At 40.1% G+C, this 20,332-nt stretch overlaps 1 protein-coding gene across 1 annotated transcript in view; it reads right to left on the bottom strand.

Annotated features, from left to right (window-relative positions):
• LOC134806044 (NADP-dependent malic enzyme-like) overlaps positions 1-20,242 on the bottom strand; it is a 50,669-nt gene extending 30,427 nt beyond the window's left edge. Inside the window, exon 1 of the mRNA XM_063779249.1 lies at positions 20,074-20,242. Coding sequence (XP_063635319.1) covers positions 20,074-20,120 — 47 coding nt within the window. The 5' untranslated portion in view covers positions 20,121-20,242. The remainder of the gene's footprint in view (positions 1-20,073) is intronic.
• Between the last annotated feature and the right edge of the window lie 90 nt (positions 20,243-20,332).

The following is a 20,332-nucleotide window of genomic DNA, read 5'->3' as shown; positions in this document are numbered from 1 at the left end:
TGTAAAATACGTAAATACTTATTTCACGTGTAACATACATATCATGTGGTTTGACCACAGTGGTCATCGCTAAAACATATTTATTATTGTGTACCTTCACGATAAGCCGGTTCTTAATTATGTTTCCGTTTTCAGCTGCACTGTTTATTGTCCTGGGTCGCGTTGCCCACTTAGCCACCCTTTCATCCTCCACTTGGCTATTTTTACAACCTTCTATCAAATGTGCGAGTAACGTGTCTGTTTGCATTTTAATCTTTGCTTGATCTAAGCTTGGCAAAGTTTACCGCCAAAATGTACCTAAAATTAATAAAATTTAAATGGATATTAGATAAATATTCTGCGATCCAGAATGGAAAGAATAATAAATGAATTGCTGTGGCGTGATGTTTTGATATAGGTATTATGTAAAAATAACGAGTAGATAATGAACACGTGACACCATTATCTCGAGGGGTTATGGCTATTTACCATTGAAATAGCCATGACGTACGCCTCTGATTACAACCATTTAATTACGATAAAACTTCAATCATTATCATTAAATAGCATAAAATGTAATGAAGTCTTTTTCTTTTTTTGTCTAAGTCTTACCCGGCTGCGTGGGAGCATAGACTGTGTATTTTGTCCCAAAAAAACACGAATCCTCAATTGCTCATTGATTTAGTAAAACGTAAGAGATAAACGCTAATCAGATAATCCCGCAGGTCGCAAGCGCATGGTCAAGATCAGCGGAAGGTCGCGCGCACGTGTCCTGCATGCTGCGTGATCGCCCGCCAGCGCACGCCTCATCCAGGGAGTTGTCGTTGAAATTCAACGTTAAACTCCATTCTAATCGAGTGAAATGGCATCGTGATTTGAAACACGAGCGAACTAAGGCGAAACGATACCGTCCAAGACACAAAGCAGGAGCGCGTCGCACCTCATCTTCGAATTTATTTGGTCCACGACAATAATAAAAGCGACTGCATACAGTCTCATACATTTATCGATCGTGACGATAAATCGTGTCGTTGCCGTCGATGACCATAGTACCTATACCTATAGTTCGTTTTTTCTATTCTTCTAATCAGTACTTAACTATTAAAAGGCGTGGCTCACTCCGCGATTTCGTCGCTTTGCTACAGGTAGCTAAAAGTACATCTGTTCCACACCAATTTTGGTGGCTAGCCATAAGCCGCGCGTGGCGCTGTCGCCACCTAGCGGCCATACCTGTCCTGATCGTAACAGACGCGTTTTATTAGAGAGTGAGTCTTCTGTACCTAGTACTATTATTTATTCTGTGCTATTACTTATGAAAGCAAAAGAATGTAAATAATCGTATACGATACGGATTCATAATTGTTACATATTTGCCGGGACTTATTTTTCAAAAGTGTTTTTCAATGAAAAGACACGTCAAGATTGTTTACTTACCTTTTTTCTAATGCCAACTACTTAATGCTAAAAAAACGAACTATAAAATCGACCAAGCTACGTCAGCTCAGACGCGTAGGTAAAATTGCCACCTTTCATACGCATGGTCTCATGAGGAATATTGTGTTGCATTGTATGCATTTTTAGATGTAATGATTATTACTTTATAAATTCAATTAATTAATTTCGTGATTAAGTCCACTGGGGTGTCTCTCTGTCACTCCAGTCGCTTAATGTGCGCGGCCGAGATGATCATCCATGCAAACCATTAATAATAGGGATCTCCGATCATGCAAAGTTATATTATCGTTGTACACATAACGAGGTCACGTTACACGGGTTAGTCTAAAAAACCGGAATCACCCGCGTCTAAAATATCCTATTTACTATTGATTTTTACGTAGGCACACACAACTAACATGTAACATTTTAATATTACAGTAATCTAAACTTTAAAAAACTACTACTATACTATAAAAAATATCGTCACAACAAAGGTGTTTTACCTACCTGTAATTTAATTATAAGACCTCGAAATAAGTCTTAGTCATATACCGGTCATTAAATATTCCGTTTTTTTGTAGTACTTCTTTAGGTTACTTTTGAGTACAAAATGTTAATATTTCGCAATTCACGACCCGACCGCGACATTTTGTTCGAGTGCGAGTTGGTTCTTAGTATAAACGTATAAAGCAGCCCTGAGATTTACAGTAAAATATGCGTAATCGGAGATCACAATTATACTAGTCTAATGGCAGTGAAGTAGTCGGTAAGCATTTGAACTGACTGCTACTGTACTGCACAGTTTCGCAAGTCCCCGTCCCAAGTCATGGTGGCGGATGGTTTAGCAACTGTGTGGTCTACCGCAACCTCATCGTTCTTCACGATACAGGACCTTACGACGACGGAATAAGCAGACTATTTGCTATTCATGCATATTGTTGCAATTTCAGCACAGACTACTAAAATGCCTTATTTAAAACAATGGACGAAAATGCTATTTGAAGAAGCCTGAGTGCCATATCACGTATGTTTTAGCATGAAGAAGCCTTATTACCTAAGCAATATTTATAATAAAATGTGCATTGTATATTACTGACGACCGTGACGAATCAGTTACTGAAACCGAGTCATTACATCGAATCATTGTTTGGAGAAAGTGTAATTTGATACACATTTGGCGAACGATTTGAGCTTGGAGAGAGCGATAATAAACATCTCAATTCGATATAGCTCCATCTATTGTTAAGCAGCGCTACAGGCGTTTAACATTACATTGCATATATCACAGTCAACAGTAAGTATATTAGTCATTCAAATTAACCATAAGAGTTGAAATAGTAGGTGGACTTCCTCCTAGCTGCAACCACCGTTCAGTTCAATGACTTCATTCTGTGTTCAGATCCCATACAAAATGCAAGTGTGATGATGATGATGAGGTCGGCCCGTTGCAGAACTAATGCCAGGATCGCACGTACCGAGTAGAGTGGCGAGACAGTAAAACGAAGTATGGAATTTTTACTCGGCCGAGTAACAATTTCATACTTCGTTTTACTGTCTCGCCACTCTACTGGGTACGTGCGATCCTGGCAACGATTTTCGAAAGTGTCGGTACTTTCAATGATTTACATCTCGTTGTAATTAAATAAGCAATGAATTTTAGCAGAGTCAATATACAGGAAACTCTAGAGCCCTTGTTCAATTATATTATTAAGGATTTCCTGCCTTGAGGGCCATTGTTTCCGGATTTAGTTTACTAAGATTAACAACAGATCGTCTATTTTAAAATTAATTATTGTTTATAATAAAAGAGCTTGCCTTCGTTCGATTCGAACTTAGATCATTAATTGGAAACTTGTGCGTCAACTTTTTTACTTAAAGTGCTATTTTCAGTTAATTTATTAAAATATTAAGCATGGTTTGTGTGTACATATTGCTATAAATATTAATACAAAACATATAGGTACATATGTGACTAACCCAATTAACAAAGTAATTACATAATTACATCAGCTCGCACATGCAGGCTATGATGAATGCGATGTGCTTTGCACGTAGGGGAAGTCCGGGTATAGTGAACGGAAAAGGTTTGACTTGACATAACAGAAAAATTTAACAAGGTAGAAATGAAAAAAGTGTCAATAATAAGTCTTTATTTAATAAACTTTTAATTTAAAACAACACTAGCCTCCAATGTTTAATAATTGCTGCAATTTTGAACAAAACGTAAAAAAAAATATTTTATTCGCTTTGCCCAGGGTGCCGGGCAAAATGAAACAGGCCTCCGGGCAAATCAAATATCACTAATAATAAAATCTGAGTGAACTTAATAACTAAGTAAAAATTAATCAACATAAGATCATTTCAATAATATTAATTAGAAAAAGCTGTCACAAGTAACTTTTGATATATTTTCACTAATTTCATTAGCATAAGTCTTCACGGAGTCTGAAGACATTTTATCACAGCGAATCCACATTTTGATAGCCATTTCCATGACGTCTGTTAGCCAGGAGCCATGATCGATCTTTTTTTGATATTTACATACCTAACCATCTGTAACAAACAAAATATTATCATAAAAAAATTTACCTAATAAATTCAAAGTGAACACGCTATCCGCTTTGCCCGATCCACTTTGCCCATTCAGTCAGTTAAAGATATTAAGAATTAAAAAAAAACCGTTGGATTGTTTTAAAAGAAATGCGTTGTAAAAAGGAAGATACTTTAATAAGCAATAGAAGCATCTTGAATTAAAATTCGAGATAATTACTATGACAAAATAACATACAATGTACGAATGTACTTACCTTTCAAAATCGAATATTTTGCACTAAAAACACATTTTGACTCGTCACCGACGACTCTCGCAGCGACCGCTCCCTGTAACGCTAGCCGCTCATACAGCGAAGCTTCAGCGAAGGATCCTGAACATCATATAGGCGCGTGGTGCGACAAAGTCGAATAGTTTAGGATTGGGAGCCCGAATTCGCTTTGCCTGGGGTGTTCGCTTCCTTCGGTCGGGTACCTTCCCCTATACCTACTAGCTGTTTGTGTCTCTTTATGACAAACATGTTAGAGACGAGGCAACAGCTAGTAGGTTGCAATCCTTTTCTAAAACGCGACTCTGCCGACACGGTGCAGGTGCAGTTGGCAAATAGGCAGGTTGTTTGCGCCGGCCGAGGCCGCACCCATAATGACGATTAACCAAATGGAACCCCTTAGCCACCGTGGATACAATTTAACTGTTTTCAAGGGCACTATAATTACTTTAATTATTGTGAATAGCAGGCTTTTGATGGTCATGCAGATACGTTAGATTACATTTATATGCGGCATCCGGCTTTACGCGATTAAACCGCATGGCTTAAAAAAAAAATAACTAGCTTATATATATAGGTACCATCATATATATTAAAGCCTGGTCGGAAGACAAGTTTCCTTCCGGCATCACTACTCTTCTACTAAACCCAAAACATACAGGTTAGACACAATTAAGAAGGCTATATATGATTACATGATTAGAACCTATTGGTAGTTGCACACCATTAATAAAATCACTTAATTTATCTTACTTTATAATTCATTACTACTGCACTGAATCTCGTTTGACTAAATGTTTAGGAACTTTCAGTTCTTAAAAATTTCTTTTATCTATATAATGAGTTTATTTACCTACTTGCCCCTATTTATGAACGCAATATTGTTTTAAAATTGCGTCATTCGTAAATGTTAGCATGAACGATGTGAATGTGAAGGAAAATTTTTATTTTGTCATTTCCTTCACGGGTAGCCAAAGTGCCTTGATATATATGCTTACCATGGCCCAGCGAAATTAGTTTTTCGTCTCCAGTGCACAGTGGACGACGACGACGTCCACAACTCCACATCGACATAAGGATTAAAAAACAAACTCTGCAATAGGTATCGCTTTTTCTACACTGTTTACAAAACAGACTATGCCCATAAGTTTATTTAAATATTTACCTCGACGTTCCAAATAATGCCCCGTAAATTTGCACCAATCTTAGACCATTCAGTGCAAGGAAATTTCTAAAACAGACTCTAATAATATGATACAATTATGTAGGAGTGAGTTTCAGAACTACCCGACATTCTGAAGTATTCGGAATCACTCGAAATTCATTTCAACCAAAAAATCATTTTACCTGAAAATATGAATCATATTATGAAGCAAAGTAAGTGAGCCATGGCAAAATGCCCCCGGGACAATGCTAGGGAGGTGGGAACTCTACGGGCCCCATTCCTAAAACTTTGTGTTATTCTCATACTCAATCACTGTAATTTTAGTAACTGTTCCAAGCTTGTCTAACCACTTGCACGGTTTCGTTTTCTTTCGCGCGCTTTTTATAACGTAATGACATTGAACGTTACCGTAATTTTAAGTAACGGCTGTTATTATTTATAATGACTGCTTCGTTATAGAAACGCGACGTCTAGAATATGTCACATAGAAATCTTGTCGTGGTAAAGAAAATCTGTAAGTGCCGAGCAGAGTGGTAGCAGCTTAGTGCTATGTTATAAACTATACCAAAGAAATATACTAAAGACCTAAACCAACCACATAAGTACAGCTACGTGATAAAGACTTGAAAGTGTTTATAGTGCTACCTCAAACACTTAATTACCATTTACTACACTGACAGGGTAGGAAGAGAGAGAATAATTAAAGTTTGTATTATATTTACCTATTATTTTGAGCATTATACGGTAATGAATTAATTTAGCTTGTAATAGTATATGGTATATGTTAAATACTTTAAAATTTACACAAAGTCAGTGGACACAAACGGAACATCTGCCCTAATACTTTAATACCGAATCCGAATACTTTAACTGTCACAAGTATACCGGTTTTTTTATAGGTGGTCACAGGACGTACAGCCCACTAGTCTATGGACTTGCAATTCTAGAGGTGTCACATGCGCGTTGCCGACTCTGTGATGTGTAAAATAGGTTAATTCCCTTGAACTTTTATCAATGACCCCAACAGTAAATGGAGCGCTCTATTACTAGAACAAGGACACAGGTGACGATTTTCCCAAGAAAATTCATTTATCTAATTCTTAATAGCTCCTCGTGTACACACTGATTCATCTATGCAATTTTAGCTAGGTCAATGCTTAAAACGATAGTCACCATTAAACAGTCAAAATCTTGTCAAAGGGACTTGATGGACAATATGGACATGAGTGACATGACACAGTAATCATGTAATTCAAGGTAGGTAGGTAAATACACATAAGGTAAACGTACTAGTGCTCGACATGCTAATGCCCAATAGATGACACCCTGCTGTCACCTCATGGTATAATAATATACTCCGCCTGGTACTCTATTCCGAGATTCGCGTATGACCTAACTGACACGGGCCTACGTCATCATCATGTTGTTTACAGGTTCTCAAACTTTAAAATGTGGGAGAATTTTAACCAACGGTGAAAATTATTTTAACGGCATTAATTGTAAGTTATTCATGTAGAAACATAGTAAAATAAAACAAATCTAATGTATTAAATTAAACTTTATTTGTCTATACAAGACAAACGTTTGAAAAACTAATTCACAGTTACACATTAATGTCATTAATTACCAAGCTTACGACGTGAAAAGTTTGGAAAACACTGCGACTGCTGACACTGAGCGAGAAGGAAATAACAATTAACACGCGTTCGACAAGGATGACGGTCAGGGCATGAAGTTATCTAGATCCGAATTGTCAAATGTGACAGCGCTATCCTGTGGTGCCAGTAATGTAAACAGAATTACCCGAACGTCTGAAATTTCTTTTGTGAATCGGAAGATATTGCTAACGAATAATTAAAAATGACGTGTTATTGTAAAATTTAAGATAAAATACATATAAATGAAAATTATAAAATTATAAAGAAATATTTTAACTTATTAACCATAGGTATAATGTACCCATGTAACATGTTATGTTGAAATAAAGTGGCAATGTTATTGTGACGTAGGCCCGTGTCACTCTGGGAATAGAAGACCATGTTTTATTAGACCATGCTGTCACCTCTATTGACAATGACAAAGTTTCAAGTTGACATAATGTACTGGGACCGCGTCGAGCACCAGTACGTTTACCTTATCTAATACCTTACCTACACATTGTTATAATTCCAGGGTAAGTAAATATTTTGTTGATAGAGTTAAATTAAATCTTTTTTCTTCATTTTCGTAAAATTCGTCCAATATCAGGTTTAAGAATAAATAATAAACAAAGACAAATAAGTTCCGTGCGTCATTGTTAGAGGCTATTATTAAGTTGGAATATGCGACGCTGCAGGCACTAGCCATGCACTTAAGAGCGCTCTTACAAGAAAAGTCGAAATAATGCAAAATTGATGATACTAGTCGACAAAATTCAGGACTTTGCGCTCATTATTAGAAACAATGAGTGCTTGTTCCAGTAAAAGCGTCTTCTTATCTTTATAAATATCGTTGTAAATATTAGAAAAAGGACTTATTAAATTAGTAATGATTTTTTTTCTGATGGTCGTTTCCGAAAAACCCCGTGAAGCACTGAATGGCGAGCTCTTATTTGGAAATGTTGAGAATTTTACTCTGCTAAACCTGGCTATTTTGTATTACTAATACCCTGTACTTTAGGCATATCAAACTATATTTTTCCTACATACCTTTGAGAAAGAGAAAATCAAAGTAAAACGAACTCGATTTTCTCTCCGAAACAAGTGTCAATTCCTACGAAAATCTACTTAAGAGCGCTCTTACAAGAAAAGTCGAAATAATGCAAAATTGATGATACTAGTCGACGAAATTCAGGACTTTGCGCTCATTATTAGAAACAATGAGTACTTGTTCCAGTAAAAGCGTCTTCTTATCTTTATAAATATCGTTGTAAATATTAGAAAAAGGAGTTATTAAATTAGTAATGATTTTTTTTCTGATGGTCGTTTCCGAAAAACCCCGTGAAGCACTGAATGGCGAGCTCTTATTTGGAAATGTTGAGAATTTTACTCTGCTAAACCTGGCTATTTTGTATTACTAGTACCCTGTACTTTAGGCATATCAAACTATATTTTTCCTACATACCTTTGAGAAAGAGAAAATCAAAGTAAAACGAACTCGATTTTCTCTCCGAAACAAGTGTCAATTCCTTCGAAAATCTACTTAATATCGAAGTCATTTTCATACTCAAGCAATCTGCAACGTTTGCTTATACTGTTGGTATACATTAGTGTTTATGAAATTCTACTATAATTTTTTGGCAATTTTTTGAAAAATACTCTATATTACCGATGACGCGCGCTGCGCCAGCTCAGTGCCGCGGCAGAGCTTGTAGAGGCAGGACGTGTGTCGGTCGGCTCCGCACATTTTCAACGGCGACGACGAGGTTTTTTATCATTGTGTGCGGCGGGCGCCGTGTAAAACGCTATACTGTGTGCGTGTAAACCGCAACGAGAGACTTTGATCCTAGCACTGTTTTTATAGTATTATAATTTATAATGGTACAGTTGAATAAACTACCGGACAGGATTAAAAATATTTGAAACGACCTGACATTCTATATGTATTTATTTGACTCAAGATAGTACTCAGGGTCTGATGATGGAGCCGGAAGGTGGTCACCGGTACCAATCAACCATGCAACTAAACCACTTCGTGTTTAGGCTCATTTTATTCGTCTCAACAAGATCTTTGACTTAAGATAGTACTCAGGGTCTGATGATGGAGCCGGAAGGTGGTCACCGGTACCAATCAACCATGCAACTAAACCACTTCGTGTTTGGGCTCGTTTGATTCGTCTCAACAAGATCTTTGGCACAAGATAATACTCAGGGTCTGATGATGGAGCCGGAAGGTGGTCACCGGTACCAATCAACCATGCAACTAAACCACTTCGTGTTTAGGCTCGTTTGATTCGTCTCAACAAGATCTTTGACACAAGATAGTACTCAGGGTCTGATGATGGAGCCGGCAGGTGGTCACCGGTACCAATCAACCATGCCACTAAACCACTTCGTGTTTAGGCTCGTTTTATTCGTTTCTATAAGATCTTTGACACAAGATAGTACTCAGGGTCTGATGATGGAGCCGGAAGGTGGTCACCGGTACCAATCAACCATGCAACTAAACCACTTCGTGTTTAGGCTCGTTTGATTCGTCTCAACAAGACCTTGGACACAAGATAGTACTCAGGATCTGATGATGGAGCTGGAAGGTGGCCACGGGTACCAGTCTACCATGTAACTGAACCACTTCGTGTTTGGGCTCGTTTGATTTGTCGCAACAAGATCTTTGACACAAGGTAGTACTGAGGGTCTGATGATGGATCCGGAAGGTGGTGACCGGTACCAATCAACCATGCAACTAAACCACTTCGTGTTTGGCTTCGTTCGATTCGTCGCAACAAGATCTTTGACACAAGTTAGTACTCAGGGTCTGATGATGGAGCTGGACTGTGGCCACGGGTACCAGTCTACCATGTAACTGAACCACTTCGTGTTTGGGCTCGTTTGATTTGTCGCAACAAGATCTTTGACACAAGGTAGTACTAAGGGTCTGATGATGGATCCGGAAGGTGGTCACCGGTACCAATCAACCATGCAACTAAACCACTTCGTGTTTGGCTTCGTTCGATTCGTCGCAACAAGATCTTTGACAGAAGTTAGTACTCAGGGTCTGATGATGGAGCTGGACTGTGGCCACGGGTACCAGTCTACCATGTAACTGAACCACTTCGTGTTTGGGCTCGTTTGATTCGTCGCAATAAGATGTTTGACACAAGATACTACTCAGGGTTTGATGATGGAGCTGATGATGATAGACAGGTACCCGTCGCCACCTTCGCGCTCCATCATCAGACCCTGAGTACTACCTTGTGTCAAAGATCTTGTTGAGATGAATAAAACGTGCCTAAACACGAAATGGTTTAATTGCATGGTTGATTGGTACCGGTGACCACCTTCCGGCTCCAACATCAGACCCTGAGTACTATCTTGTGTCAAAGATCTTGTTGAAACGAATAAAACGAGCCTAAACACGAAGTGGTTTAGTTGCATGGTTGATTGGTACCGGTGACCACCTTCCAGCTCCATCATCAGACTCTGAGTATCACCTAGTGTCAAAGATCTTGTTGAGACGAATCAAACGATCCTAAACACGATGTGGTTTAGTTGCATGGTTGATTGGTAATGTTACCTTCCAGCTCCATCATCAGACCCTGAGTACTGTCTTGTGTCAAAGATCTTGTTGAGACGAATCAAACGAGCCCAAACACGAAGTTGTTTAGTTACATGATAGACTGGTACCCGTGGCCACCTTCCAGCTCCATCATCAGACCCTGTGTATCTTCAGTGTCAAAGATCTTGTTGAGACGAATCAAACGAGCCTAATCATGTTACTACATGGTTGATTGGTATCCGTGACCACCTTAATCATCATCAGATCCTCAGTACCAGTTCGTTTTTAAACCCTCGTTGATACAAACTTTACAACCTATAGGTACCAAATGCAATGACGAAACATGTAAATAAGCGAGTAGGTACCTATAATTTCTTTCGAGTAATATACCTTCATAAGTACGAGTATGGGGCTATTCATAAATTACGTCGTTTCAAATGGGAGGAGTGGAGGGGGGGGGGGGGTCTGGACATCGGATGATGGTAACATGACGTAGGAGGAAACAGATTCATCCGAAGCTTGATTTTTGGATGATTTGAGGGGTGGGGGGGTCAAAAATCGTCAAAAATAGATGACGTAATTTATGAACAGCCCCTATGTACATTTGCACTGCATTTAGTATTTTCGTACTTACCAAATAACAGTTTTAGAACTTTAAAAGTTAAGTACAGTTAGTGTTGTTATGGTTGATTTCAATATGCTTCGCGAAGGATCAAGAATGTTTAATCCATCATTGTAGTGCGAGTGTGGTAGAAGGGATCGGCGTACTGAGCTCGCACGGCCTGCCGCAGCGCGTAAAATACCTAAACTCGCTCAACGCCGAAATGTAATAGCGCTCTTAACGGTAGCAAAAGGTCTTTTGTTAAACAATCACATCGAGATTTTATTAATAACATAATACCTACTCACTTTAACAACTACTTATGATTTATTTAGGTTTAACACAAGATAACAATCATCATCAGGTAGTCTCAAGTGGATACTGACATTTTAACACGTTCACTGCGGCTTGAGGCAAATCCGCCCCAAGCTCGACTACACGCTGGTGCGGGGCTAAAAGTTCGTGTTATCTCTCTCGTGCGGGAGCTGTCGCCGTTTACTTACAAGGCGTACGATAAAGACAAATATACATTTCTTTATGTTATTCAAACCCGGACTCGTTGGTACAAAAAAAATGTTTGAGGTCAAAATAAGCCCCAATCGCACTGGGTATATATTTTATCAACACAGTGCGGGTTGGGGTTTATTTACGCCTCAAGAAAGTGACCCCAAGGCCGCACTGAGCGGAACGCCTGGCGACGCGGGAGTCGTTCGCTTGACGTTAGTGCGGTCATAGTTGTCGATAACTCGAACCACGCGTGTTTTACGTAGGTAAATAATTGGTAAGTAGGTACCTAAATACGAAAGCAATCGTAACCGATAGATAATGTTTGCTAATTAGTTTAAATAATTAATACAAATAAACGGTGGACGGTGGCCGGTGCGAAGTTTCTGAGGCGCAATATGGCCCTCATGTATAAAAGTTTGGAGACCCCTGCATTAGATTGACTAAAAACGTCTTTTGAGGTATTGTACCAAAGATGCTCGGTGAAATGATGATTATTTCATCGATAATTTAGCGATAATTGCCATTCCCTTCACTAGTCTCAGATAAAATTTAGTGCGTTTTGGGGCCTAAAAGACCTCAAAAATTCTTTAGGTATTTTTTCTTTATCCAGAGGTCAGAAGCAAGGGCGAAGCTAACTGTATATTAAACATTTACTGACAAATGGAGACAACACAAAAGAAAACACCTAATCCTCGTCTAGGCAAAATTATGAAGGATGTAAGTAACTACTGAAATTTGGGGTCGATAAGGCCTCACCCGCACTGTAAAAGAACTTAGGTTTGGGCCGATTCGATCTCAACCGCACCAGTTTAAAGTTCACCAAGATTTGTCCCGCAGTGAACGTGTTAAAAACATCCGACTTTACCAAGTGTGCTTCCCAGAACTTTTCTGGGTTATTATACCAAGTGGGCTGGTTGACAAGACTGTCAAGGCACGATGGCCCACTTTAGTCGCCTTTTACGACAGGAAAAACCGTAGATTTGTCTCAGTTTCCGTTTGAATCCATAATCGTTAAATGAGTCGGTTGAAAGGCAAGTTATGTGGTTGCGTTGGTTGGTGACAGTGCATTTTAGACTTAAGAGCGCTCTTACAAGAAAAGTCGAAATAATGCAAAATTGATGATACTAGTCGACGAAATTCAGGACTTTGCGCTCATTATTAGAAACAATGAGTACTTGTTCCAGTAAAAGCGTCTTCTTATCTTTATAAATATCGTTGTAAATATTAGAAAAAGGAGTTATTAAATTAGTAATGATTTTTTTTCTGATGGTCGTTTCCGAAAAACCCCGTGAAGCACTGAATGGCGAGCTCTTATTTGGAAATGTTGAGAATTTTACTCTGCTAAACCTGGCTATTTTGTATTACTAATACCCTGTACTTTAGGCATATCAAACTATATTTTTCCTACATACCTTTGAGAAAGAGAAAATCAAAGTAAAACGAACTCGATTTTCTCTCCGAAACAAGTGTCAATTCCTTCGAAAATCTACTTAATATCGAAGTCATTTTCATACTCAAGCAATCTGCAACGTTTGCTTATACTGTTGGTATACATTAGTGTTTATGAAATTCTACTATAATTTTTTGGCAATTTTTTGAAAAATACTCTATATTACCGATGACGCGCGCTGCGCCAGCTCAGTGCCGCGGCAGAGCTTGTAGAGGCAGGACGTGTGTCGGTCGGCTCCGCACATTTTCAACGGCGACGACGAGGTTTTTTATCATTGTGTGCGGCGGGCGCCGTGTAAAACGCTATACTGTGTGCGTGTAAACCGCAACGAGAGACTTTGATCCTAGCACTGTTTTTATAGTATTATAATTTATAATGGTACAGTTGAATAAACTACCGGACAGGATTAAAAATATTTGAAACGACCTGACATTCTATATGTATTTATTTGACTCAAGATAGTACTCAGGGTCTGATGATGGAGCCGGAAGGTGGTCACCGGTACCAATCAACCATGCAACTAAACCACTTCGTGTTTAGGCTCATTTTATTCGTCTCAACAAGATCTTTGACTTAAGATAGTACTCAGGGTCTGATGATGGAGCCGGAAGGTGGTCACCGGTACCAATCAACCATGCAACTAAACCACTTCGTGTTTGGGCTCGTTTGATTCGTCTCAACAAGATCTTTGGCACAAGATAATACTCAGGGTCTGATGATGGAGCCGGAAGGTGGTCACCGGTACCAATCAACCATGCAACTAAACCACTTCGTGTTTAGGCTCGTTTGATTCGTCTCAACAAGATCTTTGACACAAGATAGTACTCAGGGTCTGATGATGGAGCCGGCAGGTGGTCACCGGTACCAATCAACCATGCCACTAAACCACTTCGTGTTTAGGCTCGTTTTATTCGTTTCTATAAGATCTTTGACACAAGATAGTACTCAGGGTCTGATGATGGAGCCGGAAGGTGGTCACCGGTACCAATCAACCATGCAACTAAACCACTTCGTGTTTAGGCTCGTTTGATTCGTCTCAACAAGACCTTGGACACAAGATAGTACTCAGGATCTGATGATGGAGCTGGAAGGTGGCCACGGGTACCAGTCTACCATGTAACTGAACCACTTCGTGTTTGGGCTCGTTTGATTTGTCGCAACAAGATCTTTGACACAAGGTAGTACTGAGGGTCTGATGATGGATCCGGAAGGTGGTGACCGGTACCAATCAACCATGCAACTAAACCACTTCGTGTTTGGCTTCGTTCGATTCGTCGCAACAAGATCTTTGACACAAGTTAGTACTCAGGGTCTGATGATGGAGCTGGACTGTGGCCACGGGTACCAGTCTACCATGTAACTGAACCACTTCGTGTTTGGGCTCGTTTGATTTGTCGCAACAAGATCTTTGACACAAGGTAGTACTAAGGGTCTGATGATGGATCCGGAAGGTGGTCACCGGTACCAATCAACCATGCAACTAAACCACTTCGTGTTTGGCTTCGTTCGATTCGTCGCAACAAGATCTTTGACAGAAGTTAGTACTCAGGGTCTGATGATGGAGCTGGACTGTGGCCACGGGTACCAGTCTACCATGTAACTGAACCACTTCGTGTTTGGGCTCGTTTGATTCGTCGCAATAAGATGTTTGACACAAGATACTACTCAGGGTTTGATGATGGAGCTGATGATGATAGACAGGTACCCGTCGCCACCTTCGCGCTCCATCATCAGACCCTGAGTACTACCTTGTGTCAAAGATCTTGTTGAGATGAATAAAACGTGCCTAAACACGAAATGGTTTAATTGCATGGTTGATTGGTACCGGTGACCACCTTCCGGCTCCAACATCAGACCCTGAGTACTATCTTGTGTCAAAGATCTTGTTGAAACGAATAAAACGAGCCTAAACACGAAGTGGTTTAGTTGCATGGTTGATTGGTACCGGTGACCACCTTCCAGCTCCATCATCAGACTCTGAGTATCACCTAGTGTCAAAGATCTTGTTGAGACGAATCAAACGATCCTAAACACGATGTGGTTTAGTTGCATGGTTGATTGGTAATGTTACCTTCCAGCTCCATCATCAGACCCTGAGTACTGTCTTGTGTCAAAGATCTTGTTGAGACGAATCAAACGAGCCCAAACACGAAGTTGTTTAGTTACATGATAGACTGGTACCCGTGGCCACCTTCCAGCTCCATCATCAGACCCTGTGTATCTTCAGTGTCAAAGATCTTGTTGAGACGAATCAAACGAGCCTAATCATGTTACTACATGGTTGATTGGTATCCGTGACCACCTTAATCATCATCAGATCCTCAGTACCAGTTCGTTTTTAAACCCTCGTTGATACAAACTTTACAACCTATAGGTACCAAATGCAATGACGAAACATGTAAATAAGCGAGTAGGTACCTATAATTTCTTTCGAGTAATATACCTTCATAAGTACGAGTATGGGGCTATTCATAAATTACGTCGTTTCAAATGGGAGGAGTGGAGGGGGGGGGGGGGGGTCTGGACATCGGATGATGGTAACATGACGTAGGAGGAAACAGATTCATCCGAAGCTTGATTTTTGGATGATTTGAGGGGTGGGGGGGGGTCAAAAATCGTCAAAAATAGATGACGTAATTTATGAACAGCCCCTATGTACATTTGCACTGCATTTAGTATTTTCGTACTTACCAAATAACAGTTTTAGAACTTTAAAAGTTAAGTACAGTTAGTGTTGTTATGGTTGATTTCAATATGCTTCGCGAAGGATCAAGAATGTTTAATCCATCATTGTAGTGCGAGTGTGGTAGAAGGGATCGGCGTACTGAGCTCGCACGGCCTGCCGCAGCGCGTAAAATACCTAAACTCGCTCAACGCCGAAATGTAATAGCGCTCTTAATATCGAAGTCATTTTCATACTCAAGCAATCTGCAACGTTTGCTTATACTGTTGGTATACATTAGTGTTTATGAAATTCTACTATAATTTTTTGGCAATTTTTTGAAAACTACTCTATATTACCGATGACGCGCGCTGCGCCAGCTCAGTGCCGCGGCAGAGCTTGTAGAGGCAGGACGTGTGTCGGTCGGCTCCGCACATTTTCAACGGCGACGACGAGGTTTTTTATCATTGTGTGCGGCGGGCGCCGTGTAAAACGCTATACTGTGTGCGTGTAAACCGCAACGAGAGACTTTGATCCTAGCACTGTTTTTATAGTATTATAATTTATAATGGTACAGTTTAATAAACTACCGGACAGGATTAAAAATATTTGAAACGACCTGACATTCTATATGTATTTATTTGACTCAAGATAGTACTCAGGGTCTGATGATGGAGCCGGAAGGTGGTCACCGGTACCAATCAACCATGCAACTAAACCACTTCGTGTTTAGGCTCGTTTTATTCATCTCAACAAGATCTTTGACACAAGATAGTACTCAGGGTCTGATGATGGAGCCGGAAGGTGGTCACCGGTACCAATCAACCATGCAACTAAACCACTTCGTGTTTGGGCTCGTTTGATTCGGCTCAACAAGATCTTTGACTTAAGATAGTACTCAGGGTCTGATGATGGAGCCGGAAGGTGGTCACCAGTACCAATCAACAATGCAACTAAACCACTTCGTGTTTAGGCTCGTTTTATTCGTCTCAACAAGATCTTTGACTTAAGATAGTACTCAGGGTCTGATGATGGAGCCGGAAGGTGGTCACCGGTACCAATCAACCATGCAACTAAACCACTTCGTGTTTGGGCTCGTTTGATTCGTCTCAACAAGATCTTTGGCAGAAGATAATACTCAGGGTCTGATGATGGAGCCGGAAGGTGGTCACCGGTACCAATCAACCATGCAACTAAACCACTTCGTGTTTAGGCTCGTTTGATTCGTCTCAACAAGATCTTTGACACAAGATAGTACTCAGGGTCTGATGATGGAGCCGGCAGGTGGTCACCGGTACCAATCAACCATGCCACTAAACCACTTCGTGTTTAGGCTCGTTTTATTCGTTTCTATAAGATCTTTGACACAAGATAGTACTCAGGGTCTGATGTTGGAGCCGGAAGGTGGTCACCGGTACCAATCAACCATGCAACTAAACCACTTCGTGTTTAGGCTCGTTTGATTCGTCTCAACAAGACCTTGGACACAAGATAGTACTCAGGATCTGATGATGGAGCTGGAAGGTGGCCACGGGTACCAGTCTACCATGTAACTGAACCACTTCGTGTTTGGGCTCGTTTGATTTGTCGCAACAAGATCTTTGACCCAAGGTAGTACTGAGGGTCTGATGATGGATCCGGAAGGTGGTGACCGGTACCAATCAACCATGCAACTAAACCACTTCGTGTTTGGCTTCGTTCGATTCGTCGCAACAAGATCTTTGACACAAGTTAGTACTCAGGGTCTGATGATGGAGCTGGACTGTGGCCACGGGTACCAGTCTACCATGTAACTGAACCACTTCGTGTTTGGGCTCATTTGATTTGTCGCAACAAGATCTTTGACACAAGGTAGTACTGAGGGTCTGATGATGGATCCGGAAGGTGGTCACCGGTACCAATCAACCATGCAACTAAACCACTTCGTGTTTGGCTTCGTTCGATTCGTCGCAACAAGATCTTTGACACAAGTTAGTACTCAGGGTCTGATGATGGAGCTGGACTGTGGCCACGGGTACCAGTCTACCATGTAACTGAACCACTTCGTGTTTGGGCTCGTTTGATTCGTCGCAATAAGATGTTTGACATAAGATACTACTCAGGGTCTGATGATGGAGCTGATGATGATAGACAGGTACCCGTCGCCACCTTCGCGCTCCATCGTCAGACCCTGAGTACTACCTTGTGTCAAAGATCTTGTTGAGATGAATAAAACGAGCCTAAACACGAAGTGGTTTAGTTGCATGGTTGATTGGTACCGGTGACCACCTTCCAGCTCCATCATCAGACTCTGAGTATCACCTAGTGTCAAAGATCTTGTTGAGACGAATCAAACGATCCTAAACACGATGTGGTTTAGTTGCATGGTTGATTGGTAATGGTACCTTCCAGCTCCATTATCAGACCCTGAGTACTGTCTTGTGTCAAAGATCTTGTTGAGACGAATCAAACGAGCCCAAACACGAAGTTGTTTAGTTACATGATAGACTGGTACCCGTGGCCACCTTCCAGCTCCATCATCAGACCCTGTGTATCTTCAGTGTCAAAGATCTTGTTGAGACGAATCAAACGAGCCTAATCATGTTACTACATGGTTGATTGGTATCCGTGACCACCTTAATCATCATCAGATCCTCAGTACCAGTTCGTTTTTAAACCCTCGTTGATACAAACTTTACAACCTATAGGTACCAAATGCAATGACGAAACATGTAAATAAGCGAGTAGGTACCTATAATTTCTTTCGAATATTACTCGATGGCGATTACCTTCATAAGTACGAGTATGGGGCTATTCATAAATTACGTCGTTTCAAATGGGAGGAGTGGGGGGGGGGGGGTCTGGACATCGGATGATGGTAACATGACGTAGGAGGAAACAGATTCATCCGAAGCTTAATTTTTGGATGATTTGAGGGGTGGGGGGGTCAAAAATCGTCAAAAATAGATGACGTAATTTATGAACAGCCCCTATGTACATTTGCACTGCATTTAGTATTTTCGTACTTACCAAATAACAGTTTTAGAACTTTAAAAGTTAAGTACAGTTAGTGTTGTTATGGTTGATTTCAATATGCTTCGCGAAGGATCAAGAATGTTTAATCCATCATTGTAGTGCGAGTGTGGTAGAAGGGATCGGCATACTGAGCTCGCACGGCCTGCCGCAGCGCGTAAAATACCTAAACTCGCTCAACGCCGAAATGTAATAGCGCTCTTAAATTTACGAGTAGGTATTTGGTCGAAATTTGGTGATATGTTAAACAACAAGTTCTTTACTAATTAGATAGGTATTTATATTATAAATATTATGATATAAGCATAATCACAGAACTTGTAACAGGAAATATAAATACTTCGATCAGTGAGATGCATAGCATAAATATCTACTCGTAGGTACGCATATAAGGTGTTTCGATATTATGTATATCGTTGCATGTAAATTGTTCATTATTTATTACACCTGCAGCAGTCAAGTAAACATTACATAAACAGTAGACAATGTAACCACACCGTGTAGGTACCTAAGTATACTCTAGATATCAGTCTTATCTAGTTGAAGCCTAATCTAGATTCACAACGTCTACGTAAATAACATGTATTGTAGATATGTGTAGGTATATTTATTAAATTATATTAGTTATAAGTAGATTAGGTAAGTATCTAATTTGAACATTAATAAAAATTAATGTATGTAAAAGTTACAACAGGCGGTCTTGTTGTTGGTAAATAGCGATCTCCTTCAGGCAACCTCAATACCTTACAACTCTAGCTATTCATCAGTAAAATGGTTATGTATAGTAGGTATACCTAATACCGCATTAAGACTAGGTGACCGAAATCGAAATCCATTTCATCTTTCATAGTACATTGTCGACTAACCCCAAGGAAAAAGGCCTACAGACATTCTCGCTAAGACACACGCCTTAATTCTTAGTTGTTGCCGTTGTAGGGCTAAACATTTAATTTGTTATCTTATCGTAAAGGTAATAGCTTTGCACTAGCTGGGTCTGGCCCTGTGGTCTGGCCAGTGCATATCTTGACAAGTAGGTAATGTTTCTGTCCAGAGGACAAAACTCTCCTAGTCCCATGTACCTTTGGCATACCTACGTGTATAATATCATCAATAAACAAGAAAAAAATTAATAAATTTATTTCATACCCTAGTAATTAACCTAACTCGATCTAATTCTCGCGAACGACCGGTTACTCATACGATAAAATAATGTTGTTTATTTATAAACAAGCAATCACAACAACTTACTGCCACTTCCTCTTATCGTTCAGCTTGACGGACGCGGAGTTCCCCATGGCACCTGCACTTCAAGAACTTTATTTAAAACTATAGTAAAACGGTATACTCGATCGACAGCGAGTGGCGGTGTGCGCGCGTCTTAGCCATGCGACTCCTCGAGACTGTTCTCCGCGGCCCTGACTTTCCCTCCACCTTATCCACCACTTGCGAACAATGAACATATCGTAAAAAAATGAGCTCCGAATTATCAAGATTGAGTTATTACTAT

Source organism: Cydia splendana, chromosome 2 (assembly GCF_910591565.1).
Source record: "Cydia splendana chromosome 2, ilCydSple1.2, whole genome shotgun sequence".
NCBI lineage: Eukaryota > Metazoa > Arthropoda > Insecta > Lepidoptera > Tortricidae > Cydia > Cydia splendana.
This window is presented reverse-complemented; position numbering and strand designations above follow the sequence as displayed.